Source organism: Xyrauchen texanus, chromosome 2 (genome assembly GCF_025860055.1).
Source record: "Xyrauchen texanus isolate HMW12.3.18 chromosome 2, RBS_HiC_50CHRs, whole genome shotgun sequence".
Classification (NCBI taxonomy): Eukaryota; Metazoa; Chordata; class Actinopteri; order Cypriniformes; family Catostomidae; genus Xyrauchen; species Xyrauchen texanus.
Window position 1 is genome coordinate 28,209,819 of NC_068277.1, and position 13,664 is coordinate 28,223,482.

At 49.3% G+C, this 13,664-nt stretch overlaps 1 protein-coding gene across 2 annotated transcripts in view; it reads right to left on the reverse strand.

The window, feature by feature from the left end:
* frmd5b (FERM domain containing 5b) overlaps window positions 1-13,664 on the reverse strand; it is a 43,090-nt gene that overhangs the window by 4,574 nt on the left and 24,852 nt on the right. For both annotated transcript variants that reach the window (XM_052151815.1, XM_052151822.1), the window contains 6 exons: window positions 13,468-13,556; window positions 13,294-13,357; window positions 12,768-12,859; window positions 12,531-12,605; window positions 12,298-12,366; window positions 12,081-12,187 (listed from right to left, as the gene is read on the reverse strand). In XM_052151815.1, the coding sequence (XP_052007775.1) occupies window positions 12,081-12,187; window positions 12,298-12,366; window positions 12,531-12,605; window positions 12,768-12,859; window positions 13,294-13,357; window positions 13,468-13,556 (496 nt within the window). The remainder of the gene's footprint in view (window positions 1-12,080; window positions 12,188-12,297; window positions 12,367-12,530; window positions 12,606-12,767; window positions 12,860-13,293; window positions 13,358-13,467; window positions 13,557-13,664) is intronic.

A 13,664-nucleotide genomic window follows, 5' to 3' on the forward strand; every position in this document is an offset into this window, starting at 1 on the left:
AGGCTGCGTTTGTGGATGGTTCATGTTCTCACTGCGAGAACATGACCATGACAACGTTGCGGTCGCGGCTTGCTTACAATCGCTTACAATCGTAAGCAAGCCACTCCAGCCGCCCCCCCGTGTCGCTCCTTCTTCCCACGGGATTGAGGACGATGCGGCTGGCGATGGAGGCGATTTGGGGATGGCAGCAAGTGCAGCTCCGCCGGGTACGCCCCCTCGGACCACCCGCGCCCCGGCACGCTCGTTGACTCCCGTCCTCGCTCGAGGTGGCGGCGACTCGCCTCACAGCCAGTCTGCCTACCCTCAGGCGATGGAAGCAGATGAGTTCGCCGCGACATCGAGGGCGTGGGCTCTGACGCTGAGGGCTCCTCTGGGCTGCCGGCTTCGGGCTTGCACGCCCAGCAGGAGGCCGACGCGCAGATGTCCGATATGCTTTCCCGGGCAGCCAATAGCGTGGGCCTGGATTGGAACCCTCCATCCTCCCCGCAGCCATCACGGCTAGACGATTGGTTTTGGGCGTGGGCCGCTCTCAGCCTCGCCCCTAGTACCTTTCTTCCCGGAGGTGCATGATGAGCTGACGTCTTTGTGGAGAGCACCCCTCTCCACTCGTCGTGCCACCTGCTCATCCGCCTCGCCACCCTCGACGGCGGAGCGCCACGGGTACATGGAGATCCCCAGGTGGATAGAGCTGTTGCGATCCATCTATGCCCCGAAGCACTACCACCTGGCGGGGCCGCCCTGTACTCCCTTCCCGGTCCTGTAGAGCAACATCCTCGCTCACCGCGGAGGCCTACAGCGCTACCGGACTCGCCGCTCCGCCCTGCATGCCATGGCTCTCCTGCAGGTCCATCAAGCCAAGGCACTCCGCAACATGCACGGGGTGGCCCTGATCCCGACACGCTGCAGGAACTGCGCTCAGCGACCGACCTCGCCCTGAGAGCGACGAAGGTCACAGCGCGGGCACTCGGGCAGGCGATGGCCACTCTGGTGGTCCAGGAACGTCAGCAATGGCTGGACTTGGTTGAGATGCGTGAAGCCGACAAGACTCGCTTCCTCAACGCCCCTGTCTCCCAGTTCGGCCTCTTCGGCGACACAGTGGAGGACTTTGCCCAGCAGTTCTCCCTGGTGAAGAAGCAGACGGAGGCCATTTCTCACATCATGCCGCGCCGCAAGCCTGCCGCCACGGCCCAGGCCCCATCTGCTCGCCGAGGGCGCCCCCTGCGGCCAGAAGACCTTCTGCTCCGCCCCAACCTGGGCCCAGCTCTCAGCCCCAGCGTCGAGCAAACCGCAGGAAGCGTACGCCCCTGCCTCACGGACCCCGCCGAGGACCCGGAAGGCTCCCAGACGTCCCTGAGACAGCGGACCCAGAGGACGAGAAGTTAGCTCCGAGATGGTGAGACCACTCCGTCCCCGGTGGAGGGCCGGGAGGAGAATCTTGTGTTTTTCATTTGCCGCACTCCCTGACGGGGCTGCGGTACCCAAATTCTCAATAAAAGAGCTATTTCCTTTACCTCTGGGTCACAAGGCCCGCAAATGCCGTTCTCACGGCACTTTTGTTTCAGGCCTCAACAGTCCCGGCGCCCAGGATGCGGTGCTCCCCCCCTCAGCCCCACGACTGTTCCCCGGCCGGCCGGTTCAGACGAGTCCAGAGGATGCCGACATCAGACCTCCTCCTCTGTCACGAACCCGCCCCCTGCCGGGTGCGCGGAACAAGGTAAGTGCTTTGAGCTTATTCTCAGCACCAGAGCCTCGGGATGCCACAGAGCCTCCCGACGCTGCATTACCTGTTCCGCACCGCTGCGAAGCCCCGCCGGGTACGTCCAAAATACATGTCCCCTTGGTGCCCCTAGCACAGAGCGCAGAGGCATGGCTTTCTCTGCCCAGCTCGTCACGCTGGCTGCACCGGACCATTCGACTCGGTTACGCAATTCAGTTACGCAATTCAGCCCCCCTTCCTGGGCGTTCGTTCCTCCGCAGTGCACGGCGAACATGCCCTCTCCCTGCGCGAGGAAATCGCCTCCCTTCTAATCAAGGACGCGATAGAGCCTGTCCCTCCAACCGAAACGAAGAAGGGTTTCTACAGCCCTTACTTCGTTGTACCCAAGAAAGGCGGTGGCATACGACCGATCTTGGACCTGCGAAGTTTTCAATCGGACCCTGTCCAAACTCCCGTTCAAAATGCTCACCCAGAAACAAATCCTATCTGGCGTTCGGCATCTAGATTGGTTCGCAGCGGTAGACCTGAAGGACGCGTGACTTTCACGTCTCAATTCGCCCTCGACACCGACCCTTTCTACGGTTCGCGATTCGATGGCCAGGCGTATCAGTACAAGGTCCTCCCCTTCGGCCTGTCTCTGTCCCTCGCGTCTTCACGAAGGTCGCAGAGGCAGCTCTTGCCCCGCTACGAGGAGCGGGCATACGCATACTCAATTACCTCGACGATTGGCTCATTCTGGCCCCTCGCGAGGAATTACTATGCGCACACAGAGACCAGGTGCTCGAGCACCTCCGCCGCTTGGGGCTTCAGGTCAACTGGGAGAAGAGCAAGCTCACCCCAGTCCAGAGCATCTCTTTTCTCGGTTTGGAGTTAGACTCAGTCTCAATGACAGCACGTCTCTCCAACGAGCGTGCTCAGTCGGTGCTGGAATGCCTCGCTTCCTTCAAGCCAGGCACCGTGGTCCCGCTTGAAACGCTTCCAACAGCTCCTGGGGCATATGGCATCCTCCGCGCGGTCGCGCCACTAGGGTTGATGCATATGAGACCACTTCAGCATTGGCTCCAGACTCGAGTCCCGAGACGAGCATGGCGCCACGGCACGCACAGCGTGGAAATTACAACTGCCTGCCTCCAAACCTTCAAACCCTGGACAGACCTCTGCTTTCTTCGGGCAGGGGTACCCTTGCAGCAGGTGTCCCGTCGCGTTCTGGTTACAACCGACGCCTCAAATTGGGTTGGGCGCCGTGTGCAACGGGCGCGCAGCCGCGAGGCCGGTGGAACCAAGGCCGCTGCGCTGGCACATCAACTGCCTAGAGCTGCTGGCCGCTCGTCTTGCCCTGAAGAAATTTCTTCCGATGATTCGTGGCAAACATGTCCTGGTCAGGACAGACAGCACCACGGTGGTGGCTTACATAAACCGCCAAGGCGGAGTACGCTCCCCACATGTCACAGCTCGCCCGTCGTCTCCTCCTTTGGAGTCAGCAGCGACTGGAGTCGCTGCGCGCCACTCACATCCCCGGCAACCTCAATGTGATAGCGGACGCGCTGTCAAGACAAACCTTGCCTGGCGGAGAGTGGAGGCTCCACCCCCAATCGGTCCAGCTGATTTGGGACAGGTTCGGCAAGGCCCAGGTAGACCTGTTTGCCTCCCAGGAAACCTCCCACTGTCCGCTCTGGTATGCCCTCACAGAGGCTCCCCTGGGGACAGATGCTCTGGCACACAGCTGGCCCGTGGGGCTGCGCAAGCACGCTTTTCCCCAGTGAGCCTTCTTGCACAGGTGCTATGCAAGGTCAGGGAGGACAAGGAGCAAGTCACTCTGGTGGCCCCCTACTGGCCCAACCGGACGTGGTTTTCGGATCTCACGCTCCTTATGACAGCCCCTCCCTGGCTGAATTCCCTGAGGAAGGACCTTCTTTCTCAGGGACGGGCACGCTCTGGCACCCGTGCCCAGACCTCTGGAAACTCCACGCCTGGTCCCTGGACGGACGCTGGAGGGTCTAGCCGCCTACCTTTAGCCGTCATAGACACTATTAACCAAGCCAGAGCCCCTTCGACCAGGCATCTTTACGCCCTGAAGTGGCGCCTGTTCGCGAACTGGAGTTCTTCCTGAGCCGAAGACCCGCAGAAGTGCGCAGTTAGGTCAGTGCTCGTGTTTCTTCAGGAGAGGCTGGAGAGGAGGCTGTCCCCTCCACCCCTCAAGGTGTATGTTGCTGCTATCGCGCCCACCATGACACGGTAGACGGCAAGTCTCTTGGCAAGCACGACTTAATCGCCAGGTTCCTAAAAGGTGCCCGGAGGATGATTCCCTCCGGCCTAACCTATTTCCCTCCTGGGATCTCTCGGTCGCCCTGATGGGACTCCGGAGACCCCCTTCGAGCCGCTTGACTCAGTTGGACTCAGGGCCCTCTCTCAAGACTGCCCTGCTGATCGCGCTCGCCTCCATCAAGAGGGTCGGGGACCTGCATGCGTTCTCTGTTAGCGACGCCTGCCTGGAGTTCGGTCCGGCAGACACTTTCGTGATCCTAAGACTGCGACCGGGCTACGTGCCCAAGGTTCCTACCACACCCTTCAGGGATCAGGTGGTGAACCTGCAAGCTGCCCCGGAGGAGGCAGACCCAGCCCTCTCACTGCTGTGTCCGTACGTGCCTTACGTATTTACCTGGACCGCACACAGAGCACCAGACGCTCTGAGCAGCTCTTCGCCTGCTTTGGGGACAGCAGAAAGGAACGCTGTCTCCAAGCAGAGACTCGCCCACTGGGTTGTCGATGCCATTTCCCTGGCTTATCACACCCAGGCCGTGCCCCCCTTTGCGGGTCCGAGCCCACTCCACCAGGAGTGTTAGCGTCCTCATGGGCACTGGCTAGGGCACTGCCCTAGCAGACATTTGTAGAGCTGTGGGCTGGGCAACACCTAACACTTTTGCGAGATTCTACAATCTCAGAGTTGAGTCAGTTTCAGTCCCGTGTTCTCTCAGGTACCGAGCCCGTGAGAACTCGGTGGCACGCCGACGATCTGACCGGGTGGATCGCTTGCACCCAGCACCCTTCCCCTAACCAGGGAAACAGTGCGCCTTCTTCCCAGGAGATCCCAGGCTTGGGACACTGGTTGGCTCCTCCCCTAGCCCTTGCGGGTCGCAGTTCTGCGGAGGGACTCGCCGACCCAAACCACTGCGGGTACCGCTAGCCACCCTGTACTGGTATAGGGGCCCCACAGGTAAGGCCTCCTGCTCGGACTCCCCTGTGTGTAAAACCACGGTTCTGTCCCCTCACGTGAGTTGACGCCGTGTTTCCCTTAGGCAGTCACAGCTACCTCAGGTGCCGTGCTGTGTGCTCCCCTCTCTGAGGCTGGTGCTACCACCACGACTACTGTTCAAGCATAAGGCCTAGGTATAGGCCATGCGATGTATGTGCCACTCAAATTTGCCTCCCCTCCGGTAGGTGTGGCCTCCACAGGGTCTTCCCCGCCCTACCAAGGGCTAAGACCCCCTTCCCTCAATGCGTGTAAGGGCCCCGGCCGTAGTTGCTCTATGCGAGAAACATAGAGAGAAAAGAGGCCCAGCCAGGCTGGCCCGCTCCCATGTTGGCGGCCGTCACCTTGTTCCCCCTCCGGGTAACGATAAGGAATCCTGATGGCTTAAATGGGGCATTGGGGAAGGGTACGCGCGGCCTGATACAGTTGGTCGTTCTGCATGTAGGAATACCTGCTCGCTCCTGTATCAGCGGATCACGTACACGGCTCAGCGCATGGCGCTTTTAAGTGGACCCCTAGTGTCGTTCTCTGACACAACGTAAGAGAGCGACAGAAGGGGAACGTCTAGGTTACGTATGTAACCTCAGTTCCCCGATGGAGGGAACGAGACGTTGTGTCCCCCTTGTCACGTCGCTGAGCCGAGCCCCTGTTGTGGCCGGACCATTTCCGGCTCCTCAGAAAAATCCTGAATGAACTCCCGTATTTGCGCCGCTTAAATACCCGTATGTCCGGGGGCGGGACATGCAAATACTGGCTGCCAACTCTCATTGGCCTTTTTTCATAGTACAGAGGTGAATATCGGCGCTCAAGAGAGACTCCTAGTGTCGTTCTCTGACACAACGTCTCGTTCCCTCCATCGGGGAACTGAGGTTACATACGTAACCTAGACGATTTCTACTGCATAAGCGCCACTTACTGTCAGAGAGTGAATTAGCATTTTCATTCAGCATTTTTGTTTGATCAATGTGAAAATCTGACTGCATTTTTACACAGCATACGCGGAGTGTTATATATTTTAACCGGTTAATTCTAAAAATGTTATGCACTGCACTTGAGATTTGACTTGAGACTTGATGGTTAAGACCATAGACTGTAAAAAAAGATGGACGATGCCCCTTCGCTCTTTTCCATTGGTGAGAACTGAAGCCACCAGTGTCCCGATATGGCACTGACATCTTGGGACTTGAGTCTGCGCAGTTGCGTTTTCGTGACCAGACTTGCGCTGTAGTGAGCAGGAAGTAAAGCCGCGAAATCAAGGCCCCGCCCTCACTCTCACTGAATCAATCGCAAGCACACGTCCCTGCAGTTTTGACTTTTGACTTATGACGGTGTGAAATAATTAATTATAGAAATTTAGATATTAAATTTAAAGCTCCAATCTCCTCAGTCCTCCGAAGATCCCGAAAAAAAGTCAGTTGGTGCTTCAGTGACTACTTCGCTCAGAGAACCTGTCAATCACAGCTGTCAATCATGATGTCACAGCACTGTTTTTATAGCATCAAATAACTAACTAAAAACAAACTTATTTTGAAAACAAACACTTGAAATTACATCAACGTGATAGAAACTACAGTAAATGACAGAAACTATCTTTGGAAAAAAGATATGTGAAGTGTAATTTAATTGTTTAGTTGGTCTCACGTCCCATTGAATAACATGGGGAGGCGGGGTTTATGACCTATACTAGGACCAGTTACAGGGGGCGATCGAGACGTTTTGGCTTAACTTTTGAGGGCTTGTGCGGCACACTTGGTTAAGACTTGAGACTTGCTTGTGACTTGAACATGTGTGTTCCCACCTTTCAGTCAGGCTAAATACAAATATTTGCTTTTTAAAATATCATGTAAACGCCACAATCCAACTGAAATCACACCAGTCCGATTTTTAGTACATTTCCCGATCACAACTAGAAACAGCTTTTTCCATCAAATTTACTGCAGTTTTCAGGTAAGAGGTCATGTGTGAACAGGGCACTTTTTAAAGTACTGGAAACATTTTCTCTGGCAATTTTCCTTAATGAGAAGTTTTATCATTACCTACAAATTTCCATATTGATGGTATGTGTGAACAGATCCATAAGATTACCATTTTCAGTTTGTACAAGGTCAGGATGCAATTATGTGAGAAAGTTCTGATGGAGATGAAAACTTTACACTGAGTCTTAACACCAGTGAATCAGAAGAAACATGTAAACAAATTGGTCAGAAAGTGAAACTAGAGCACTTCTCTTCATCCGAGTGGATGAAGAAACTTTCAGATAGTTTAAAGGTAACAGTAAGCGATTCTGTTATGTACTTTAAAATCACCAGCCTCCTTCAGGAATGCACAGACCTATTTTTAGCTACATACGTACACACTACTGTGCTTATCAGCCGCAGAAAGCGTGCACCTTTGGATGCTAGTGACAGCCTTTTGTTCTCTGTAGTTCATCAGTCTTTTTTGAAGTCATCGTATATTATGCCACTAAGCCTCGAGCAACTGCATAAATTTAAACATTTCCCAAAAATAAAATGTAAACATCCCTAATATTACCAACTGTATACGTTCAGAATTCAGATACAAAATAATACCCTGCCATGTTTTAAAACAAGAAGCCTACATTTTAGGCACAGCCGTGTAGATGTAATTTCCGGCAAACTTCACAGAGTTTAATAGTATTTGGTGTTGATGTGTGAATGGTACTAGCAAAACAGAAAAATACATAAAGTCCTTGCATGTGTGAATAGCACATGTGGTACATTTACCACTAAAGGCAACCCAACAATTTTCCTGTAATTTACTTGGTTGCATGTGTGAAAGGGGCTATTGTGTCATCTATAATTTGACAGACAGACTGTAGCTCGACTATGCAAAAACCCAATGTAGTTTTATTATAACTGTGCATGTAAAAGTACTGAGTAAGCCATACAGATTTGGAACAGCATGAGGGTGAGAACATGATGACAGAATTTTAATTTTTTGGGGTGAACTATCCCTTTAAGTGATATACCTTAAAACAGCAAACATGAAAACATTCTGACAGCACTGCATAATAAACATTTATTTATCTTGTTGAAATGCACTGACTCAAGCATATTTAGTGTATATTGTAAATTGTAGTTAAACTCTAGTAATTAGAAAATATTGGTCTACCCACAACTCACACATTCCATACTAATAATATTGGTGCTGATAACTCCAGATTTCAGGCCTCAACAAACACTAGCACATACACAAAAAATAGGAGAAGAGATTTCGTTTGCTGAAAACCGAGCTGTACTGAATGAGCTTTACCTGAAGTGCTGGTGGACTGAACACCATGTCTAGATGGAGCTCCGGAGCTGGGCAGGGAGGGGAAGAGAGGCAGAGCCCCAAGTGCTTTCCCAAACAGCCTAGGTCCCAATGTTAACACTCGCACCGTCACATCCCGGTAACAGTGGTTGATCATGCGTAGGTGAACATTCACCTTTGTCTTAATCCGTATGAGACACTTCACCATGGTGTCAGAATCTATGAGCTAACGTGTGGGACGTTCTCACCTCATATCATCCTGAACAAAAATGCAACACTATGCCAAATATGCCTTGAAATAAAGTCCCTGTATGCCCAAAATCTTGAGCTGCCCTGTATGCTCCAACCCCTTCAAACCCATCTACAGAAAGTGTATCTGGGCTGTAACAAAAGAACAAGACACACACACACACAACACACACTGCTCATTCTGACACAAGGCAGATGACATACATGGAGTGTCCCTGACACCCTCTCTATTTATAGATTATGTGATAATAGCACTGTTGATAGATATAGTTGAACAAGGAAAAGTTTGTTGCTCCTTGTTGTGTCTGTGTTTTTCTGTTTGACACAAAATGCCATAAAAGTCCAGTTCACCCAAAACTGTATGACCTGTATGGACAGAATTTTAGGCTCAGTCACCATACGCTTTCTTAACTTTTTTCCATACAATGAAAGCGAATGTGACCAAGGCTTACATTCTGCTAAACATCTCCCTTTGTGTTCCAAGGAAGAAAGAAAGTCATACAGGTTTGGAGCAACATGAGTGTGAATAAACAGAATTGTAATACTGGGGTATACTATTCCTTTAAATACTTTCATTTTTTTACTTACACTGAAACACTCTGAATGCTATGCATGTACAAGGAGGGACAAGAGTAATTTCAAGCAATTTAACAAAACAAAACAAAAAAAATATTACTGGAATATTGTGAGTGTAAATCCTAACTACAATATAATTAAACAAACAGACACACAGACATACAACACAACCATGTCTACATTTGGCAGAGTCCATACGGTGACAGGAACAGGTGAACATCTGGTCACATTGTCCAAAATGAGAGAAGCTCTCGTATTACATAGACCGATGGAGGGACTGAGTGTGTAATGTATTCCGATCACTGACAAGAGCTGTGTTGTTTAGTGGAATGTTGCCAGCTTCACTGAAATACATTAATATGTATGTGTTTTCTTCTCTTTGTGCTTATAGTTGTACTATATTTTGTAAAACACCTCACCCTTGACTTCCAGAAAATTAATAAAAAGCTTTAATATTGTAGAGCCTAACAATAAAACAAAACAACAACAATGATGGGACAGTGAACCAACTGACAATTACAGCCCAGTTAGAACACAATAATGAATCATAGGTGAAGAAGTAAACTAAAGCCTCAAAAAGGTTTTACCTAAATTCTTTCAAAATGTAGGTCTCCCTACAAGAGAAGAGACCACCAGAGGGCGGCATTTCAATGCTTAAGAACTATTATCATCTAGCCCTGATTTGCAATGGATATCAGAAAACACAGAATCGACTTATTACTTATCTACTATCTACTTATCTAATTTTAATTTGCCTGAAGTTGTATCAATGATCAGACAGTATTCTTCAAAAATGGCCAACCTGAAGCAAATTTGGAACTCGATTTGAACTAGTTTGTAACTAGTTGCTACTTTAGAAGGCTTTTTTAACATGTGAAAATGGCTTTGATATCTATTTTATAAATAATTAATTAATTAATGACTACCCCTTTAAAAACCCTCTCATGGGGGCTGCAATGTTAGGATCACATAACTAGCTGAATACTACTCACTTAATCTGTAACTGTAAAAAGTAACTGGCCTATTATTGGACACTTTCACTCATGTATTAAATTAATCATGGTTGACTGAGGATAGTGACTTCCTCAATGGCATCTGTAACTTAAAACCATTGCATTTGAATGATGCTACTTAAGTAAAAAAAAATTGTGGTCTGTCTCTTTGATGTCTTTAAACAAGTTTATAGTGTGTGTGTGTGTGTGTGTGTGTGTGTGTGTACTATGTTTACACAAGGACAGTAAAACCTGAGATCACCTACTTTGTGAGGCCCAGTCACCTACATTGTGGGGCCCAGCCAGCGGTCAAAAAGGTTTCTTTGAGGGTTAGGGTTAGGGGATAGAAACGTCATGGTTACTGTCGTAACCTCCATTCCCCGAGGGAGGGAACCAGACATTGTGTCGAATGAAGTGACACAAGGGGTCTTCCTTGGGAGCCTCGCATACCTCTGAACTTGAGAAAAGACAATGTGAAATTGGCAGACAGAATTTGCATGTCCCGCCCCCGGACATACGGGTATAAAGGGAAGCAGGGGTGCATCTGTCAGTCAGGTTTTTGCACTGAGGAGCCGAGAATAAGGCACGGCCGTTTACAGTGTTTCTAGTGCTGTGGCAGGAGGGACACAACGTCTCGTTCCCTCCCTCAGGTAACGGAGGTTACGACAGTAACCATGACGTTCCCCTTCTGTCACTCACTCGCTGTTGTGTCGAATGAAGTGACACAAGGGGTCCCATTAAAAAAATACCACGCACTAGTCCGTGTTACGTGAACTGCTGAGACAGGTGCAAGCTGGCTGCTGCATGCTAGAGGCAACTGTGTCGGCTGCACGTAACCCTCCCCAACACCCCCAAAAGAGATGTCATATACAGAACTTATACATGACTAGCATGGGAGCAAGCTCGGCAGCCGCTGCCTTTTCTCTCTCTATGTCTCTCGCATATGGTGTGAAGCGGCTGGGGCTATCTTAGCACTATGAAAAGCGTCGGGGAAGGCGGTCTTTCCCGGTCCTATTCTGTCAGGGGGAAAAGACTCTGCGGAGGCTACATCTTGCCCAAGGAAGATGCGGGTCCGTGGGACAGGGGGAAGGTACCGCAGAAAATACGTCATGGGGAGTTGCCTGAGGAGGGAACTAAGCCCATGGAGCCCTACCTCAGTACAGAGCACCTGTGGCTCGTAGTGGGTCTGGACGTGATTTACCCTGAATTCACAGGCCAGAAGGCTAGGGATCCGAACATCCAGGAAGCGACACTTAGTGGCTAACCTGGGAGAGAAGGTGCACTGGATCAGCTTGGTGAAGGTCGCTGTGTGCGAGCGGAACACCCGATCGGTTGTGCCGCGTTACCGAGTTCTACCGGCTTGGACCTGACAAAACACGGGACGAGACCGACTCAACCCTGAGATTGTAAAATGTTGCAGGTATTGGGTGTTGCCCAGCCCACTACTCTACAGATGTTTGCTAGGGAGGTGCCGTTAGCCTGTGCCCACAAAGATGCAACACTTTTTGTTGAGTGTGCTCGGACCCGTAAGGGGGCGGGCACGGCCTGGGTCTGGTAGGCCAGCGAGATGGCATCAACGACCCAGTTAGCTAACCTCTGTTTGGAGACAGTGTTCCCTTTCCGCCATCCGCCAAAGCAGACAAAGTGCTGCTCAGAACATCTAAAGCTCTGCGTGTGGTCCAAATAGATACACAAAGCATGTACCGGACACAGCAACAAAAGGGCTGGGTCTGACTATTCCCAGGAGCTTCTGTCAGGGAGTAACAGAGCGGGCAGTGGGAGTTGTCTTGGGAGGCAAAGCGATTTATCTGTGCCGTGCCGAATTGGTCCCAATTCAGCTGGACCACCTGGGCGTGGAGCCTCCACTCTCCGCTGTGCGAAACCTGTCGAGACAGAGTGTCCGCTGTCGTGTTGTGGTTGCCAGGGATGTTGGACGGAGGAGATGGCGGACGAGTTATGACATATGACGAGCACGATATAAAAATATGTTTGTGTGTGTGTGTGTGTGTGTGGCACATGAGCATACCCTCCATGATGGAAATATGGACTGCTCTCCTGCGTGTCCGGGGAACGCTACTCTGTCGTGGGCCATGAGTGATCGAAGGACAACTCCTACTGGGGACCATCCCAGCCCTGAACACATGCACAGATGTGACATATAAACTGGCATACATTTAAAACTGTTTAAAAAAAACTTACCTATATGAATCACAAAAATCCCAAAGGATACTGATAAGACTCACCTGTGGATCTCTGGAGGATCTCGTCTGATTTTGGCACTTTGCTCCATCACCTCCTTTGCCACTTTACCACTGTAAGAGAAATTATGAAACCTAAATTGTGCAACCACTGCATAACCTAAAAGCTAACCAAATAATTAGCAAATATATTTATATAACATGTTTAATTAACCAGGGCTGACAAACCCATGGGGTTCAATTTAACAGAAATAACCACAAGGACATATAACACTCACCTATATCTAAAACGGCTCCCTTTGAAAAAGAGATTACTACTAGACACAGTGCGAACTTGACTTGATTTCTCAAACCTGTAAGAAATAGAGGGAAAAAAGAAAGAAAAGAGATTGCAAAACCTAACCCTTAACTATTAGTAATTTCTCTAAACTAAACAAAATCATAGGCAATTTGAGAACGTTTTATGTCCATGCTTAATTTTAGCCTGACAGGTCAAAAAGATCACGTGCACGCACTGGTAGAAAGCCTGATTTTCCACCCCACACTTCCACAGGTGCTTGCAAGCCTCCGGCGTTGGAGCAAAATAAGTCAAGATGATCTTCTGATCCTTAATAAAGGTCACAGAAGGATAGTTTGAGTAAATAACAATTTCAATTTCGGTCTGTTCATCTTACAAAATGGTTGTATGGTTTCAGAAGACTTGAAATATGACGCACACGATGCATGGACTAATTTTATGACACTTTTGGGTACTTTTATAAGCTTAAAAAGAGAGGCACTATACACTAATAGTGTACAGAAATCAGATATTTTCCTTATATGTTCTGCAGAAGAAAGAAAGTCATATGGGTTTGGAAACACAAAAGAATTTTCATTTTTGGGTGCACTACTCCTTTAACACAACATGCTGGCTTTCCTAGAAATCCATTCTTGAAATCTGCACTTAGAATAATCTTTATTTATGCTTGGGAAACAATTATTTTAATTTTTTTATAAACACATTAATAATCTGGTGCTGCCTTTCTCTTTCTGGTTGCCTACCTCTTGGTGAGTTGCATATATATGAAAGGTTTTTCCTTCAAACTTCAGTTTGGTCACCTCATTCCTGTAAAAAATGACCAAATACTGTCATGGTTATTCTAACACACACAATAATTTGATCTTGACAGCTAAGCAAATGAAAATGATATGATAGATTAATTTCCCCACTCTCACCATTTGAGGAAATGAATCCTCCTGTTTCCCTGCAGAACCACAAAGCCAAACGGGGTAAAGGCAAGAAATGCTGCATTACCGGACACATCCTTTGATAGAAAAAACAAACTAATTTTTAAAGTATGTTTTCATTTATTCCGAATTTATGTTAAAGTAAAGATTTCCAAACTTTTAGTTCAGAAACTCCTTTTGTACTT